Genomic DNA, 19,756 nt, shown 5'->3' with positions numbered 1-19,756 from the left:
GTGATTCTCGTGCCTCAGTCTCCCAAGTAGCTGAGATTACAGGCATGAGCCACAGCACCTGGCTAATTTTGTATTTTTAGTAGAGACGAGGTTTCTCCATGTTGGTCAGGCCGGTCTCAAACTCCTGATCTCAGGTGATCCGCCCGCCTCGGCCTCCCAAAGTGCCAGGATTACAGGCGTGAGCCACTGCGCCTGGCCGGATTACTTATTTATTTTCTTTTATCTCATTGACCCAGCCATCCAAACCACACCCACTCTAGGCAATTATTGAATACTTTTAATGTGTATTTTTTTGTTTGTATGTGTTCTTGGATAATGGGTAATGCTTCTAGTATGTGTGTATTATTAAAAATTTTAATAATATTTAGCTCAATACACCCAAAATGTTATCATTTCAACATGTAATCAATATGAGATATGTTACATTCTTCTTTGTCTTCTTTTTTGAGATGGAGTCTCATTCTGTCACCCAGGCTGGAGTGCAGTGGCTCGATCTCGGCTCACTGCAATCTCCACCTCTGGCATTCAAGTGATTCTCCTGCCTCAGCCTCCCGAGTAGCTGGGATTACAGGCACGTGCCACCACGCCCAACTAATTTTTGTATTTTTAGTAGAGAAGGGGTTTCACCATGTTGGCCAGGCTGGTCTCAAACTCCTGACCTGAAGTGATCCACCTGCCTTGGCCTCCCAAAGTGTTGGGATTACAGGCATGAGCCACTGTGCCTGGCCCACATTCTTTTTTTGTACTTCAAAATCCAGTATGTATTTTACTGTTATAGCATATCTCAATTCGGATGGTAAATTTTCATTATAAACACTTAATCTCTATTTAGATTTCATAAAATGCACAGTCGAAAAAGTAGATTCATATACCTAAGTTGTCCCAAGCATACTTAAAAGTTTTCTAATAATCAAATATCAAAAAAGTATTTTTCTTTAATGTTTACATGCAAACTGACAAAACTACTTCATATTAGTCATATTAGTCATATTTATTTTAGCAGAATTGACTTGACTTTGAAGCAAAAACATATCAGTTTTAAAACTACATCTGTCCAAATTAAGTAAATTCACTAACTCTTGTGTCAACTCAGTATCATTAACATGAAATTCAAAGAGGTATTGTATAAATTGAAAAAGCAACTCTAAATTTATTAATATCAACAAAAGCAACTCTAAATTTAGTAATATCAACAAAGCATTATTTAAACTTTTCTTGTTTTTGTAGCCAATTTACATAATACTGTTTATTACAATTAGAATCTTCTGCATACTTACATTGAAATAATGTATATTGATTTGTATTGTGAAAGGTTTCAATTTGAGCATAAATTCTTTCACCTATCTAGATAAGTCAGAGATGTTTTCTTTCCTTGAAGCTTAAATTTATTTATTTATTTATTTACTTATAGACAGAGTCTCATTCTGTTGCCCAGGCTGGAGTGCAGTGGTACAATCTCGGCTCACTGCAGCCCTGCTTCCCTAGTTCAAGCAATTCTCTTGTCTCAGCCTCCTGAGTATCTGGAATTACAGGCATGCACTGCCATGCCCAGCTGATTTTTGTATTTTTAGTAGAGACAGGGTTTCACCATGTTGGCCAGGCTGGTCTTAAACTCCTGACCTCAAGTGATCTGCCTGCCTCAGCCTCCCAAAGTGCTGGGAATACTGGGCTAAAACATTTCGACTTCTATCTTTCATATCCCTTTTCTTAAATTGTCAATTAAATGTAAACGTACTATCCTCCATATCTCTTAGCTTTTCTTTTATGTTTTCTATTTCTTTGCCCTCTTTTTTTCTTCTGGGAGATAGTCTCTCTTGTTTTTCAATTCCCTAATTTGTTTCCCAGCTATATCTATTCTGCCACTTTTCAAATCTATTATGTGCTCTATTTTGGTGATTACTTTTTCATACATAAGATATCTGCTTGTTTTTTAAAAATATTTTTTCTTATTTCATCTATTATACTTTTTATAGTTGATATTCTGTTTGTTCTTTACATTTTCTTGTCCTGGTGTCATATTAGTAATATTTTCGTTTATCTCTTTTAGCATGATTTTTGGGCTACTTTTAAAATCTTGGTCCATCTGTTGTCATATTTCCACTTAAGTTACACTGTGTAATCAAGTAAGTTATATCCTTTCGGATGAATTGTGCTATTCAGGTGTCTTGTTATTTTGTCCTTGGCCATACAGGTTGTTCTGTCCAACAATGCATACTAGTGCCATTGAGCTTAGAGGTTGAAGGCTGGGGGTGAATGAGCCCTAAAACCGAGAACCCTTGGCTCCCAAACTCCCAAGTGTGTCATGCTCAGACTCATAAAATAACTCTCCATGTCAGGGCTTCACCCTTTGCCCTCCGATCAGGGAAAAGCAGCCTTAGGAGTACAGGCATGAGCCACCGTGTCTGTGGCCAAAACACTTCTTAGAGTATAGTTCACATGCCCTGGAAATTTAGAGGGCTAAGGAGGGGGAACATCTGTCTAAAGTTGGGTTGCCCCCTTACCTGTTTTGATCACAAGCACAGTGCATCTCCAGTGCTTTGCTGTTACTCTTACCAACACCCGGACCACAGTTTGAGTCATGGCGAGTGAGGGAGTAGCACCGTTTGTCATAAGACAGTGGTGGAGGAAAAGGGAGATCAGAACCCTGAGAGCTCCTTTTCTTTTTTTAATCATTCCACAGCTGTGCCTGGCCACTTCCTGCCTCTAATCAAAGCCACCCTTCTACCACACACACCAATTCAAAACAAGGTCCTCTCCTTCACCCAAGGGGTTTCTCGAGGTTTTCTTCATTTCTTGATATTTTCTCTTTGTAACTCTTCTGCGGGTGATCTTGGGATAGGGAGCCATGGTCACAGTAGTTCCATCAGGATCCAAGCTTAAAGATCTTGAGTAGTTGCTTTGTGCTAGACACTTTATTCTACATGTGCCACCTGTGTTAACTCATTTAATCTTCACAACTACCTTGTAGTTATAACAGCCACATTTTACAGATGAGAAAACTGAGGCATGAAGAAGTTAAAAAGTAGCCAGGTGTGGTAGGGTGCACCTGTAGTCCCAGCTACTTGGGAGACTGAGGCGGGAGAATCACTTGAACCAGGGAAATGGAGGCTGCAATGAACTATGTTTCACCACTGCACTCCAGCCTGAGTGACAAAGTGAGACCCTGTCTCGAAAAAAAAAAAAAAAAGTTAACTAACTAAGCCAGGACTCTAAACCAGGCAGTCTGATTCATGAGTCAGCCTTCTTAACCTTTGCCTTGCAGTGAAACCCAAATTACCCAGTACTCTCTATGGGGACGATTGACAAAGTGCTGGCCAGGGCATTGCCCTGTGATGTCCAGGCTTATGAGACATTGGTCAGAGGAGAGAGAGAGAGGGTGACAGGAACAAGGCATTAACAGCCAGGCTAGCTGTCAGCAGCATTTGATCCCAGGCAGGAGACTCTAATGGACCTCTCTCTGAGCAGGACACAGACAGGCTCTGTGTGGTTAGAGAAGAAGGGAGGACGAGGAGTGAGTGTTTGCGAGCTCAGCCCAAATGAGGGCTGATGTCACTTCTCCTTTGTGCATTTGTGTCCGAATTTGACATCTGATGTAAACCGGTTGGTGCTAAATTCTGTCTTGTGTTTTCAATCTGCTGAATTGGAAGTCCCTCATGGGAGCATTTGGGTGAGCCTCAGCAACTCTGGCTCAGAAACCACCAGATGCTTCCCAGAGAAAGTTGTTTGGCTGCCAGTACCCACTGCCATACTTGCCTCTTCACACTACTACATCTCCTTCTTTCCTTGGCTCTGATGGGCCAACACATATTGTAGGGCAAGTCTGTGTCATAGGCCCTGGGAAGGATGCTCTCGATTGGTAAGATTTGAAGGTGAAAGTTACTGGCCATGAAACAGAATGAAGACCATAAGACGATGGAAGCTCGGACTCCAGTTACTGGGCTCTAATGAAGCGTGGCGTCATGAATTTTAGTAAAAACAAGGCCAGGGGTTGATATGTTGCTTCTTCATGCATGGCTCTTTCCCTGAAACCACAGCTCTCCTCCAGTTGTTTCTGAAGTGCCAGGCACTTTTTTCACTGGGGCTGCTGAAAACGAATCCGAAACTGATTTGAGGAGCGTCTCCTCCCCTGCGGGGGCTCCTGTGCCTAAGGTTTCAGGTGGTTGGGCATGCCTTCTCCGAGTGTTCTCCGTCAGACAGGCTGCCTGGCCCTAGAGACCTGCCACATGCTTTCTGAGCCACAAATATTTTACACCATGAGTTCCCAGCTGCTGCCCTTCCCCCCGCTTCCATTCCTTTCCACCTCTTCCTCATTCCTAATCCCACACCTTAAAATCCCTTTAGCCACTGTCACCTTACCTTGTCCCTTTCTCATGTGGACCTCTCTCTGGAAGTTCCAAATCTGGGAAGCCTGAATGCACCTCTAGCTTCAACCTGCTTGGCAAAGGAAAGTGAAATGAACATCTTCGAATGTTTCCTACATGGCAGAGGTTGTTTGCAGTGCCTTACTTAACATTATTTCATACAAATCTCATGACAATTTGAAAAGGAAATGTTTACCCTCAAAGGTCCTGAGGCTACTAAGGCCTAGATTAGAAAGTGGCAAAACCAGGCTTCAGACCCATCACTGTCTACCTCCAGAGTCCACAGTATTTGCGTGATTTTGGATGTCTCCGGAGCCCCATTCGGCTTTCCCAGCTTTCTAACCTCATAGCTCTGTTCCCATGCAGACCTGATATTTTGCTTCTTAGAATTTAGAAAAGAAAGGGGAGTGGGATGGGGGAAAAAAGGAAAAGAAGAAAAGGAAAGAACAACCTTCCAGCTTTTTCTTCTGAGGATCATACATCTTTGTAGAATAACTACAACAATAACATAATACTAACTTGTTGTGTGTGCGTGTGTGTTTTAACTGGAAGGGGGCATGTGTCATTCAGTGATTATTTAAAAAAATTTTAAGCCACGGAACCATTAGAAAATGATACTGTTTTACATACTGGGAGCTCCAGTATGTAAAACACAGGAGTGGTGGTGACTGAAGTGATGGTGGTGGAAGGAGCTCCAAGGTCTGGCCTTTCTACGTACCCTGCAGCCAGAAGCATGTCACCCTATAAAGCAAGATAGCAAGATTGCTAGTCTCAGGATTCTGTTGAACATGGTTTGAAAGTCTCCTGATTGTTTTTCCTTTTAAAATAAGCAAGCTGAGGCCCAGAGAGAGGAAGTGGCTGGCAGAGTCAGGACTAGTGCCTGGGTCTCCCAGCTTCTATCCTGCAGCTCTTTACAGAAATCCCAGTTTGTATATTTTTGCACAAACTCCGCAGGATGCAGTCCAGGAAGGGATGCAGGTGGAGGTGGAGAAGGAGGAGGGCCTGGGCTTCCACTTTTTCTCTTTCCTCGTCACCAACAACCTGAACTCCCAACCCCTGTGGGGAATGGGGTAGGTCAGGGAGAGGACTGGCAGGGATTATAGAAGAGTGCGAGCGAAGGTACAAGGGATCAAGTTTGGTAGCCGGCAAGGAAGAGAGGTGAGGCAGAAGATGAGGGGAGGAGGTGAGGTGCACAGAGCAAAGGAGCCACCATCCCAGCTCAGGACCAGGGCTGGGCTAGAATCTGGGCCCTGGTCTCGTTCTAGTATTCCCTTGAGCAAGTCCTGGCCCTTTTTCCTGCCCGTTTCCTTTGAGGGCTTCTCTGTCACCACCAGTGAGCGTGTATAGGCTACAGGAGGAGCAGTGAAGAGCAGTGTGCTACAGAGAGCACTGCACCCTGGGAAACAGAATTAGTTGGCCCAGCTCTGCCTATAAGTAGCTGAATGTCTTGAGGCAACTTAAACGTTTCCCTGGACCTTAGATTCCTTGCCTGTAAAACAGGATGGGGCCAGATGATCTCTAAGGGTCCTTCTGGCTCTGAAGGCAATGATCTGGGGCATGGAACCTGTAGTTAGAGAGCTGGGAAATGGGCAGATGTGGGCTCCAGGGCACCCAGAATTGCAGGCTTAGGAGCTAACAGCAACCAGGATTCTGTAGTCTAGCAATCTTGCTTTACAGGTGAGGAAACTGGGCCTAGAAAGGCAAAGTGATTTTTTTGCCTCTCTCAGCTTTATTCCTCTTTTCCTCTGAACTGTAGAGTCTAAAGATTCAGCACAAAGCAGTTTTGTGTAGTGGATACATAAGCTTTTTTGTTGTTATTTTTCTGAATTATTTTGTTGACTTTCAAAGTTTTTTTTACATAAACAGTAAATGCTCGTTATAAAAATTTCCATTAATACAGGAAGTGAAAAAAGTAAAAAACTGCAAATTGCTGTTATCCTCCCACCCTTACCCCCCAGGTCCCCGGAGGTGTCTCTGTTAACAGTTCAGCGTGTATCCATCCTGACTCCTCCAATAAATGCAGAAACTTGTATGTCTCTCCCCGACAACTGGATTATCATATACATTATTCAAGCATAGGCTTTAGACTCAGACATATCTACATCTAATCCCAGCTTATAGCTAATTATTTGAGTGACCTTGGCCAAGTTGTTCATCCAGTTTTAGTCTCAATCTCCCCATGTGTAAAATGAAAATAATAATAGTATCTACCTGGCCTGGCATGGCGGCTTATGCCTATAATCCCAGCCCTTTGGAAGACCGAGGCTAGTGGATCCCTTGAGCTCAGGAGTTCAAGACCAACCTGGGCAATTTAGCAAGACCTCATCTCTACTGAAAAACAAAAAACAAAAAAACTCCCCCAAAATTAGCCAAGTGTGCTGGTGTGCACCTGTAGTCCCAGCTACTCGGAAGGCTGAGGTGGGAGAATCGCTTGAGCCAGGAAAGACGAGGCTGCAGTGAGCTGTGATTGCACCACTGCACTGCAACCTGAGCAACAGAGCGATACCTTGTTTCTGTTAAAACAAACAAACAAACAAAATAGTATCTACCTTATAGGATCATGGTGAAGATTTAATGAGATTTTATATGAATAGCACTTAACAGTTCCTGGTACTGATAGTAGTAAGCACTACACACACACACACACACACACACACACACACACACACAGAGCACAGAATGAGTTAGAGGTAAAGTGAAAACTAAACCCCAAGTTTTCTGACCCTCAGTCTCCTCGACTTTCTACCACATCTCTCTGCTTCTCTCCTAGGTGCCTAGGCATGGGTTCAGTGCTCACTACTTGTTGAATGAATGACTGAGGTTGTGTGTAAGGGGGTAGATCTAGGGATCTGAGGTCTGTGGAGTTCCTGGGATGCCTGCTCTGGAAAATGGAGGCTTTCATCCTGTGAGTTGGGAGGGTGTGGCGCAGTGTGGGTTGGCTGGACCAGCTGTTGCTTCAGAGCTCCATGCCTGGAGAGTTGGGCCTCTAGGCAGAGCTGAGGGCCCAGAGTGGCTCTCAGCTTAAAGGATCTTGGCTTAGAAGGAATGTGCAGTGGGCTGCCTCTGCTCGGGAGGGGCTAAAAAAAGCCTCACCCTCCCCTGGGCTTTGTGTGAGGCTTATCAACTGCTCAAGTCAGCTCATCTCTCTGGCTGCTCCGGCATATTTGAGAAGGTCTGTTTCCCTGGTCCTTCTGGGTTTCCACCAATTGGCAGGAAGGGATCAGCCTGTCCTAGAGGTGAAGAGAGAGCTGTGGCATGAAGGGGAGGGGGCTGGTGGCCCCAAACCTGGTGACAATACACAGTTGTCAGCTGTACCCTGCTGGCGTTTCTTCCTTTTATAGTCAGCAGCAGCTGCTCTTGCTTTCACCCAGCCCCTCTGTGGGGGCTCCTGCCCAGGATAAAAGGGAAGGGAGGCGGCCCAGGCTCCTATCTCATCTCCCAGACGCCACGTCTCTTGGTTTCTTCTTAGATCACTCCTCTGCCAAAGATCCCAACAAGACAACATGGCTCCCAAGAAGCCTGAGCCTAAGAAGGAGGCAGCCAAGCCAGCTCCAGCCCCTGCACCAGCCCCTGCCCCAGCTCCTGAGGCTCCCAAGGAACCTGCCTTTGACCCCAAGAGTGTAAAGGTAAGTGAGGCTCAGCCATTGGGATAGAGGTGGGGATGACATTCAGAGTCCTTTTGCTCTGGAGCTTAGCGATCTACTTTATGTGGGCTGGACTGGGATGAGGACTAGGGTGTCCAAGCCCCAGATCGCAGTCCTATGGGGCAGTGGAGTGGGTGTTGGGGCTGATGAGGGGGAGATTGAGTCATAAACCTTTTCCGTCAAGAATGAGGTGCTGCTTTGAGGGAGCCCTGTCCTGCTACCCTAGATTTGTGCAGCTAAGTTGGGAATGGGGGGAGGTACAACCAACCATCCATCCACCCTTTTATAAGGCATTATGAGGACCACCATAGCAAAGTAAAACAGACTAGCCTTTTCCTAGGAGGTAGTGGGATATCTTTATGGAGAACAGACACATCATGGCAGCTGCCAGTGTACATCATGGCAGCTGCCAGTGTAACTTGGAGTAAGTGATATAAACAGTCAGGGAATATCCTCCCTGTGCATGGCAGTTTGGGAAAGGCTTCACTCACAAACACTCTTACGGCAGGTGAGGGCAGGGTGGGAAGGAGGTTGTGGTTAAGGTAAGAGGAGCCTGGATTCCTCTCTCTCTTTCCTTACCCAGACGGGCCTTTCCTTCTGTGGCCTTAGCCTGGGTTCCTATCTGTAGCATGCAGAGGACTGGCCCACCCTGGGCTGAGACCCTCTCTCCAACCGGGTCAGGAAGCTGGGCCTGGTTCCTTTGCCCCACCCTGCTCTCCTCACACAAAACATTCCTCTCCCTGGAGCTGGTGTGGGCCCTGCATGCTGACTCAGTCATTTTAGACCTCCCAGCTCTCTGGCCCAGCTGCTGAAGGAATGGAACTGGTGGGAGAGGGGTGGGCTGAAGAGGGAGGGGGCCAGAGACCTCTGAAGAGGAGCAGTTTTAAGCCTTGGCACCAGAGTGGAAAAGGTCAAGTGGCTACTGGTATGAAGAGCTATTAATAACAGGTTGGGAGTGCTGAGCCCCCAGGTATCTCAGCCTTAGGACAGGGCTGGGGGTGGTGAGGGATCAGGTCAAAATAAGAGCACAGGACAAGGTTCTGTGACAAGCAGGCAGGGAAATTAAAACCCAGAGCTCTAATTGTATGACCTCCCTGCCCTCTGAGGATTCCTCTCATACCCACAGCCGGGATAACCCTACAAGTATTATGCCAAAGACCCAGTCCCCGCAAGGGACAGGAGTTAAGGTGGAACTGCTTAGCCAAGAGATGGAGGCAATTGCCCCTTTTCTGAGCTTGGTTATGGCTCACTCTGGGGAAACTGAGGCTACTGTAGGACCCTGAAAACACCTGCAGGTTTTCTAGGTCATACATCACTCCATTTACAAGCTGAGCCTGGAAGGAAAAGCTGACTATTTCACCCTTCAGGATCCCTCCTCGCCTTTATTTCTGATTTGTTCCCATAAAGCACTGTGCCTTTGGGTGGGTTGCCAGGCCTTGTCCCTGGTGTCTGGGCAACAGCTGCCTAGTGGCATCAAACTGGTGTCCTTCCCTTGGCCTGTCACTTCTTTCATTCACTCTCCTCTCTCAATTTCTCACCCGTGAGAAATTGCACCCCTGGTTGCAATCCTCTTTTCCATATCTGCATCTTCATGGGGGTTGTTGAAGTTGCTTTGAAGTAGAAAAAAAATAGGTATCTTTTATGAGAGACATTTTCCCTATTATTGTGTTATACTTACCCAGTTCTTTTGATTAGAAGGTTCTTTACTCCAAGACAGAGCAGAAGCCAGATGAGGTGACTCATGTTTATAATCCCAGCCCTTTGGGAGGCTGAGGCGGGAGGGTAATTTGAGGCCAGGCATTTGAGTCCAGCCTGGGCAACATGGCAAGATCCTTGTCTCTACAAATAAATAAATAAATTATAAAAAAGATTCGAAGATAGAACAGAAGCAAACTTAAGCCCAGTGTGTGTAGTTATGACCACGTCTATTGAGATTTTAAGTTTTTACATTAATTGCTCTTACATGTTTATTCCTGGTTCTTAAAGCATTGTAAAGTAAGGCAAACTGTGCCTTTTCCTCAGAGTGAATGCAGAGCATCCTTCACCCCATCTAGGGGGTTCCTTTAACTTTCTGACCACCCCCTACTTTTGGCAGTCTATTCCTAGCCACAACTAGTTTTCTTTCCAACCCAGTTAACTCCCCACTGCCCCAACCTATCCCCAGCTCATGGCTGCCATCTCTGGGTCCTCATGAATGGAGGTCAGTTCTCGGAGATGAGACAGGATGGGCACAGCACAAGCAGCAGCAGAATTAGGACTAGGAATGACGGCACTTGAAGAAGAGGCTCCAGGATTGGAACCACCATCAGTGGAGAGGGGATGGGATGGGATGGGGTGGGGTGGGGTGCATAAGGACCATGAGGTAACATACAAGATCTTAAATCAAAATGATGACTTGGGCTGGGTGTGGTGGCTCACGCCTGTAATCTCAGCACTTTGGGAGGTCGAGGCAGGTGGATCACCTGAGGTCAGGAGTTCGAGGCCAGCCTAGCCAACATGGTGAAACCCTGTCTCTACTAAAAATACAAAAATTAGCTGGGCGTTATGGCGGGTGCCTGTAATCTCAGCTACTGAGGCAGAAGAATCGCTTGAACTTGGGAGGCGAAGGTCGCAGTGAGCCAAGATCACACTATTGCACTCCAGCCTGGGTGACAAGTGCGAAACTCCATTTCAAAAAATAAGAATAAAAAATAAAATAAAATGATGACTTATGCTTGGCCATTGTTATTCACTCTCCTCTTCTGTACTCAGCATTAAATTACTATGCATTATATGGGGGAAATCTAAAATGTATTACTTCATTCAACAAATTTTTTTCAGTGCCTACTATGTACTGAGCATTTCAGTGAACAATAACAAGAATCCTTGCCTGAGGGAGCAGTGGCTTCAAGGAGACAGAGTGCACGTAAAGGCATGACTGGAAACAATTAGGAAGCGTGGAGGGCCCATGCCAATTGCTCTTGCTGTCCCAGAGTGCCTAAGAGTGTGTCAGAAGACAAAATTAGAAGGCATTTTAGTTTAAAGATCTGAATTGGCTTTTATGTTTGAGTCTAGAATCTGGCAACAATGAGCCGAGCAGAGGAGGTGGTATTATAGACAAAGAAAGGCTGAGGTAAGCAGAAATGAGAGCAAAATGCAAATTGTTCATTGCAAAGTTACTTTTCTTGTAAAGGTTAAAGCAGATGGCACTTTCTCATCAAGCTGGCTGAAACTGTCATGTTTGGGGATTTGGCTATTATCTCTTACTTTCCTGATTTCTTGGAAAATCAGATGAACAACTTAGTTTCAGCTTGGTGACATGGAACTTCAGCATGAGTGAATCTATTTTGGTTTGGTCTGTTGGTCCTAGTGTAGGAGCTCAGTACAAACCAACGGCCTCTTATAAGTTGTACTTAACGAGGGATATGTGCTGAAGGAGGGGTTGGAGTGGGATGCGGTGTGGGAAGCCTTCATTGAAGGGAGTGGATTTAAAATCAGAATCAAATAGAAAGAGCAGTCCGAGTGTGGGGAGTGGTGGTGCCCAAAGAGGGCAGAAGTGCAGCTTGTCAGAGGACTATGGACTAGGAAGAGATTGAAGGGGCAACAGTGAGGGCAGTTTGTGGGTGGCTAGGATGAAGAATTTACCTCAGACCCGGAGGCATTACAATAGGCAGTCCATGTAGGTTCTAGAATTATCCAGGGAATTTTTCTTTCCCTTTCCCTCTTACCTGGAGCCATCACTTAATAAGTGGTATTGAGAGAGCTTTGGAGTCTGCATTACAGTTGTCCCTCGTTATCTGTAGGGGATTAGTTCCAGGACCCCCACGGATACCAAAATCTGAGGATGCTCAAGTCTCTTATATAAAGTTTGCATATTTGCATATAATCTACACACAACCTCCTGTGTAATTTAAATCATCTCTAGGTTACTTATAATACCTAGTACAATGTGAATACTATGTGATAGTTGTTATGTATTTTTTGTATTATATTTTATTGTCATGTGGTTATTTATTGTTTTCTGAATATTTTCAATCCAGAGTTGGTTGAACCTGGGGAGGAGGGCCGAAGGTATTTTATAGCCTGTCAGTTGTGGCTCATTCATCAGGAGACTTGTGTTTTACCCTTAGCACAAGTCGCCTTCCCTGCTTATCAGTGGCCTGCTGGAGGTGGCCATACTGTATTGGAAGCCACTTCTGCTTCTACTTCCCTTTGGGGGCCTTTACAACTGCTTTTAGCAATCCAAGCCCTCACTACTATTTCCCTCCCTACAGATAGACTTCACTGCCGACCAGATTGAAGGTGAGTATGGACAACCCCACCTCTCCGTCTCTATTGCACTTTCCTGGAGGAGGAAGAGGAGGAGGAGGAAGAAGAGGAGGAGTAGTTGTCCTCATGGTAATAGTAATCACTATCATCATCATAGCAAACCTATATTGAGCATCTACCATGTGTCAGGCATAGTCCTAGGCACTTTATATGGATTAACTCCTTTAATTCTCATAACAACACCATGAGGTAGAAATTGTTACCTCCCCCATTTTACAAGTGATAAACTGAGACACATAGAGATTGGGTGACTTGCCCAGTCTCACATGGCAGTCAGCAGTAGAGCTAAGATTCAAACTCAGGCAATCTGATTCCAGATCTGTTTCCTCAACTACTCTGCCAGACTGCTTGGAGCATAGTAGATGCTTAACAAAAGTTAGTGCCTTTTTTTCTTGGCCCCAAAGATCTATCTAAGATATTTGGAAGCCCTCCTTTCTGTTCCCATTATTGGAAAGCCCTCCTTAGTTTACCAGCTTCCCCTCCTCCCACCATGAAGTCTGCCAATATGCTAACCCACTAATGGTGGCAGGGCCAATGAAATGTTTTATCATGTGATGCTCTGTGTCCCCAGCTGTAAAGCAGGACTCAATGTCATTGCAGCGTATCCCTCTGTTTCCTCCACCAAACGCCTCTAGGACATAAAATTATAGGAATTGGAAGGGACCTTGAAAAATCACCTAATCCAACCCCCTCATTTTAAGCACATACTCTCTTTTAAAACTTAAATGAATATTTGCACATGGTAAAACAAAAAAGCAAAAAAGCACACACATATTACTTAAAAGTAAATAATAAAAAATAAAAATCCTTTTTTTCCATGCTGATTCCTCTCCCAAAGACAACCACTGTGAACAGGTGTTTATGTATCCTTTCAGAAAAATATATAATGATACACAAGTTTGTGTGTATGTATGAGTGTATACAGTTTATACAAATCAAGCTGTGTGATACACACTGTCCACCTTTTATTAAATATATACTTGGATTTAATAATATACAGTATTTGGATATCTTTTCAAAATTAACACAAACAGTTCTACCTCATTCTTTTAAACAATTATATAGACTCTCACACACAGATGTACCCTTTTAATTTAATCAAGACTATATTGATAGGCTTTCAGACTGTTTCCGGTGGGAGGATATCAGCTTTCTTTCGCCTGTGGCCTTCCTAGCAGGGTTTAAAGGATGGTGCATTTTAAATTATAATGGTTATTGCCAGGTTGCTCTCCAAAAAAGTGACGCCAGTTTACCCACAAATGGAGCATGAGAGCTGGCATATGCATTTTGAAACTAGTGAATTGAGCCTGACTCTGTTTTCATAATACTCAGTGGATACTCACTTGCAGCATTAATTTCAATGCATTTTAGTTAAATATATACTTACGTGGATATAGAAACACAATGACACTAGTGAGGACTGGAAAATCAACTAATGATTTAAAATTTTAATTTCCCAAATGGCCAACTGGAACAGATGCTTATCTCTTCTCTCCTGAAGACTTTCAGGGCTGATGGGGAGGGGACAACTCATTCTGATCTTTTATCCCTCTGACCTTGAAGACATTTTTCCTTCTGTTGAATCAGAATTGTTTTTCCTTTAATTTTACCCCAGCGATCTTTTCATTCGTTTTTTGGTGAAGATTATAATGGTTTTCTCATTGTCATCTTGGTTATGGTGGAAAGAACATAATTTGGAATTAGGAGACTTTCGTATTAGCCCTAATTCTTCCATTATTGGCCATGAGACTTCGGACAAGTCACTTCTTTAAATCTTAATTTTCTTATCCACAAAGTGAGGGTATTTGGGTTTCAATCCAGAAATTCTAGTCCATTCAGCATCCTCTAGATATCCTCCATCTATTTGGAGATAGTTTTCAAATCCCTCCTAAGATTTATATTCTCTAGGTGATATGCCTCAATTTATTTTATTTTATTTTATTTTATCATTTTATTTTATTTTGAGACAAGGTCTTGCTCTCTCACCTAGGCTGGAGTGCAATGGTGCTATCATAGCTCACGATAACCTTGAATTCCTGGTTTTAAGCAATCCTTTCACCTCAGTCTCCTGAGTAGCTTGTACTAAAGGCAGGTACCATTGTTTTTATGTTTTGTAGAGATGGGGGTCTCGCTATTTTGCCCAGACTGGACTCCAACTCCTGGCCTCAAGCAATCCTCCCACCTTGGCCTCCCACAGTGCTGGGATTATAGGCATTAAGTCACTGTGCCTGGCCTCCCAATTTCTTTTGTGCTTTTTTTTTTTTTTTTTTTTTTCCCTCATAGGAATTAGCTTCTAACCCTTGGCTTCCTTCTCATCTCTCTCCAGATTTCTGTATTCTTTTAGACAGGGGTTACTACCACTGGACTCATTGCTCTAGTAAGCAGGTGACTACACTACTGCAGATTATTGAGGAAAGGTCTCTTCTGGACCCTTGAACATCACCTCTAATACCTGAAGTTCACACTGGCTTTTTTTTTTTTTTTTTTCTACTTGTAGTCCTAAACTTCAGTGTTTGATTTTTTTATGTGCATACCAGGCTTCCCAGCAGGCCAGGTGATTGGTTGGAGCATTAGCAGTTATAACAAGCAGGTCTCCTTCTCTTCCTCCTTCCTCCCCATCATTTCCTTGGTTTGCTTAATAGTTGATCATAAGTCATATCTACATTGGCTTTTACATGAGGATAATAATACCTATAGCATATATTTTTTCATAAAGATTAATAAAGTGTTCTACGCAAAATTATTTGCTCAGATCCTGGTTCATGGTAAGTGCTCAAATTATAGGTCATTGTTCTTATTACCTTCCTCTTCAGGTTTCACCCGCTTATTAAGCATCATGACATCTTTTTTTTTCTTTTTCTTTTTTTTTTTTTTTTTTTGAGACAGCGTTTTGCGCTTGTTGCCCAGGCTGGAGTGCAATGGTGTGATCTCTGCTCACCGCAACCTCCGCCTCCCGGGTTCAAGCAATTCTCCTGCCTCAGCCTCCTGAGTAGCTGGGATTGCAGGCATGCATCACCACGCTCAGATAATTTTGTATTTTTGATATAGATGGGGTTTCTCCATGTTGGTCAGGCTGGTCTCAAACTCCCAACCTCAGGTGATCCGCCCGCCTTGGCCTCCCAAAGTACTGGGATTACAGGCGTGAGCCACTGTGCCTGGCACATCATTACATCTTCTTTTGAGGAGACTTCCTCTTTCGTTAAACTTGACCTCACTCTTCTGAATGAACTAGGAGATCAAAAAGTCTGACTTCAGATTCAACTAACAAATATGTATTTATCGAGCACTGAATTTGTGCCAGACACCATGCTAATTGTTTTAAAGGTAAAAAAGATTAAATCCTGCCTGGGTGCGGTGGCTCATACCTGTAATCTCAGCACTTTGGGAGGCTGAGGCAGGTGGATCACTTGAGGTCATGAGTTGGAGACCAGCCTGGCCAACATGGTGAAACCCCGCCTCTACCAAGAGTATAAAAAATTAGCTGGGGGTGGTGGCATGCACCTGTAATCCCAGCTACTCAGGAGGCTGAGGCAGGAGAATTGCTTGAACCTGGGAGGTGGAGGTTGCAGTGAGCTGAGATTGTGCCACTGTACTCCAGCCCAGGTGACAGAGCAAGACTTTGTCTCCAAAAAAAAAAAAGATTACATCCTTATAACAAGGCTATGAGGTAGGTGTTATTTCCTTTTTACAAAGCAGGAAACCAAAGTTCAGCAAAGTTAAATGATTTGGCCAAGATCACATGGTTAAGTGATCCAAATTAGGATTAAACTCAAGAAGATAATACTAGCAGCATTGTTTATGCATTTACTATGTGCTGGACATTGTGTTAAAAATTTTTACATACATTATTGTATTTATATACCTAGTATATTTACATACATTATTATATTAATTTGAATGTAATTTAAGAAACCTATGATACCTGGGTGGAGTGACTCACACCTGTAATCCCAACACTTTGGGAGGCCGACGTGGGCTGATCACCTGAGGTTGGGAGTTCGAGACCAGCCTGACCAATATGGAGAAACCCCGTCTCTACTAAAAATACATAATTAGCCTGGCGTGGTGGCGCATGCCTGTAATGCCTGTAATCCTAGCTACTCAGGAGGCTGAGGCAGGAGAATCGCTTGAACCGGGAGGCGGAGGTTGCAGTGAGCCGAAATCGCGACATTGCACTCCAGCCTGGGCAACAAGAGTGAAACTCCATCTCAAAAAAAAAAAAAAAAAAAAAAAAAAAAAAACTAACTAAAAAGGAACCTATGATGTAGGTACCATTTATAGAAGAGGTTTTTAGAGGTTAAATATTTATTTGTCCAAAGTCAAGCAATGGGAATGAAATTTGAACTCGATTATTCAGTAATGTGAAAGAAATGTGGTTTTATGTCTTTTAAATTCATATAAAGCCGAAGAAAGAGTTGGAAGTAAAGGTCTGGGGAATCTTCTGTGATATGTGGAATGATTTGTAAATAATCCATACGCAGCCTCGAAGGAAAGAAGTACTTGGAAAGGATGAAAACTGGCTTTTTTTCCTAAGTAGTTCATGAATTCTTTTTTGGCTTATACTGTTCATCTGCTTAGTAAAGCACTTCTTTGTGGGTAGCATAAGGTAACTTAAATGCCCCTCCCAGGCCAAATTACTTCCACTAATGAATTGGTTGAATCCCAATCAATGAAGAATTGGGCCCGGGTATGATGGCTCACGCCTGTCATCCCAGCACTAGGGAGGCCAAGGCAGATGGATCACTTGAGGCCAGGAATTTGAGACCAGCCTGGCCAACATGGTGAAACTCTGTCTCTGCTAAAATACAAAAATTAGCCAGGTGTCGTGGTGGTGAGCGCCTGTAGTCCCAGCTACTCGGAGGCTGAGGCACAGGAATTGCTTGAATCTGGGAGGCGGAGGTTGCAGTGAACTGAGATCACACCACTGCACTCCAGCCTGGGTGACAGAGCGAGACTCTGTCTCAAACAAAAACAAAAACAAAACCAAAACAAATCAATGAAGAGTTAAGGTTCTTTGAAAAAGGGACCAGGAGTGCCTTCCTTTGGTCTTGCTGCAGGGATACTTGCCCTGCTGCCTTCAAGGAGTCCAGTCCCTGTGGTTCTGAGCTGGTAAGTAGGAAAGCGAACTAGGAAACAGCTGTAACCACCATTTGTCGATTCCCTTACCATATGCTGAACATTGCTTGGCGTGCTTTGTGATCCCACCTGCAACCCACTCAAGTGATCATTGTATCTCCACTTAGAGCTAGGAAAATGAGGGCCCACAGGGGTTAATAGTTTGCCCAAGGCTGTATGCGAGTCCATGGCAGAGCTGGGGTGGTCTGACCATTGCCTTATCTGGCCTGGGAGCCGCCTTTCAGCCTGGAACAGGCAGTACTGATAACGGCTGACTTTCCAGCGGTCTTATCACTCTGTAAAGTGCTTCCACACACTGCGACCTCCCTTTGCTCTCACAGTGACAGGCCCAGGGAGTGGGGTGTAGTTGTCACTCCCTTTGTGTGCACATGAAGCTGAGACCCAGCCCAGCTTATCCTGCACTCTGAGGCAGAGCCAAGATGAGAATTTAGGAATCCTCACTTCTGGGCCAGTGCTGTTTTCACTTGTCTGTCATTTCAGGAGTCAGGAACCTCACCTACACCAGAGCAGGATGTGTGGGTGGGAGGGGTGGAGGCCAGGGAGACATCTGAATTTTTTTTTTTTTCCAAGATGGAGTTTCACTCTGTCACCCAGGCTGGAGTGCAGTGGTGCGATCTCGGCTGACTGCAACCTCTGCCTCCCGAGCTCAAGCGATTCTCGGGCCGCAGCCTCCCAACATTGGAATTTTATAACAACGAAGCAATAGAAGAGATCCCAGTCCCAGCCCTGGAATGGGTCGTGGAGGCACCAGGCTGCTTCTTTGGTTGACAGAAGATGGGATGAGGACGGGTTCGAGGGAGGGCCTGGGATAATGGACAAAGCGAAATATTGGGATATTTTAACAACCACACTCACCTGCTATTCAGCTTGGGTGGAGGCTGATTGGCCACCAGCCACCACCTTCACTGGGGATTGAAAGGTATAGCTGGGTCTTCTCTCCACAGAGTTCAAAGAGGCCTTTTCATTGTTTGACCGGACCCCGACTGGAGAGATGAAGATCACCTACGGCCAGTGCGGGGATGTACTGCGGGCCCTGGGCCAGAACCCTACCAATGCCGAGGTGCTGCGTGTGCTGGGCAAGCCCAAGCCTGAAGGTCAGTGCGGCTGCATGGCAGACCTCTCCCAGGGTCAGGCTTGCAGCCCCTTGGCTCCCTCCTTGTCCAGATCTTCTCTGCCATCTGCACTCTCTCTTCTCCTGCTTTAGCCCCTCAGGACCAGCCTCACCTACCCAGCTTACCCTAGTCCCATTTTGAGAATTTATCTAGACGTCCCCGTACTTAAGTGACCCTTGAGGAATGTAGCCTGGGCTTGTTTCCCTCACGAGGTTGGGAGCTCCTGTGGGGCATGAGCCACATTCTGTTGCCTCAGTGTCTGAGGAAGGCTGAGTGGGAATCTGGAAATCTGATAACTGATGGTTCCCACTCCCCAGCCCAGGAGCTCTCAGGCGGGGCATCTGTCACAGCACTGAGGTATCCTGTGGTGGCCATCGTGAGCTGTATTACAAACAATTTGTTTCTAATAATGGTTAGAGTACTGACGTTTGCAAATTGTTTGGTATAAATTAGAACAGCTTCAAGATTCTCAGCTCTACGTGCTGCCTCTTTCATTCATTTGCATTTCAATAGGTTTTGGTGAGTGAGTGTTTAGAATGGTGAGTAAGTGTTTAGAAAGTGGTGCAAACGATTCTTTTGTGGCTCCTAAGTGTGATCATTGAGTGTTCATACTCATGTGAGCTGTGCCTCTGTCAATCATCATTACGGCAGATGAGAAGAGGTGTGAGGGAGTGTGTCCTGTTTGTGCATGTTGCCTGTCATGTGTGCCAGTCAAGTTAACAGCTGCTCTAAAACACACACACATGCTTCTCCTCAGTGGTGTTGGCATGGGGTTTGGGGTGGGGTGAGCCTCTCAGCAAGGGTGGGCTGTCTCTGGAGGCTTCCTGGGCCCCATAGTGGTTTCCTCCCCATCCCTTGGTTCTGGCCCGTCCCCCTTCTCCTCTGGCTGAAGGTAACCGCGGGGGTGAAGGATGTGGGCAGGAAAGGACCAGAGGGCTAGGGGCTTGCATCTCAGAAGTCAGAAGCAAGTCCTGTGTGCTTATAAAAGAAAGAAATGCCCACATTTGTGATATTTAAAAATAGTTTGCCTCTATTAAATTAAAGCCTTTTAAATACACTACCATGTGGGAGAAGTATGCTATTCACAAGAGAACTGTGAATTTATAAGAATTATTGATTCAGAGTAGCTTCAAGCTGTGTGGTCTAGTGATGGGACCCCATGCAGAGTGATGCAAACGTTTCTTTTTTCAATCCT

General features: G+C 44.8%; 1 protein-coding gene across 11 annotated transcripts in view; it reads left to right on the top strand.

The window, feature by feature from the left end:
- Positions 1 to 19,756, top strand: part of MYL4 (myosin light chain 4) — a 34,393-nt gene that overhangs the window by 12,222 nt on the left and 2,415 nt on the right. For 3 of the 11 annotated variants that reach the window (XM_054671302.2, XM_054671299.2, XM_054671303.2), the window contains exons 2-4: positions 7,831 to 7,987; positions 12,259 to 12,286; positions 18,394 to 18,543. In XM_054671302.2, the coding sequence (XP_054527277.1) occupies positions 7,865 to 7,987; positions 12,259 to 12,286; positions 18,394 to 18,543 (301 nt within the window). In that variant the 5' untranslated portion in view covers positions 7,831 to 7,864. Of the gene's footprint in view, positions 1 to 7,469; positions 7,598 to 7,784; positions 7,988 to 12,258; positions 12,383 to 18,104; positions 18,239 to 18,393; positions 18,544 to 19,756 lie in introns of those variants that run through there. The other 8 variants (XM_063798392.1, XM_054671298.1, XM_003315299.6 and 5 more) reach the window with 7 other exon arrangements.

Source organism: Pan troglodytes, chromosome 19, assembly GCF_028858775.2.
Source record: "Pan troglodytes isolate AG18354 chromosome 19, NHGRI_mPanTro3-v2.0_pri, whole genome shotgun sequence".
NCBI classification, from domain to species: Eukaryota; Metazoa; Chordata; class Mammalia; order Primates; family Hominidae; genus Pan; species Pan troglodytes.
Note: the sequence above shows the minus strand (reverse complement) of the source record. Positions and strands in the feature narration are given on the sequence as shown.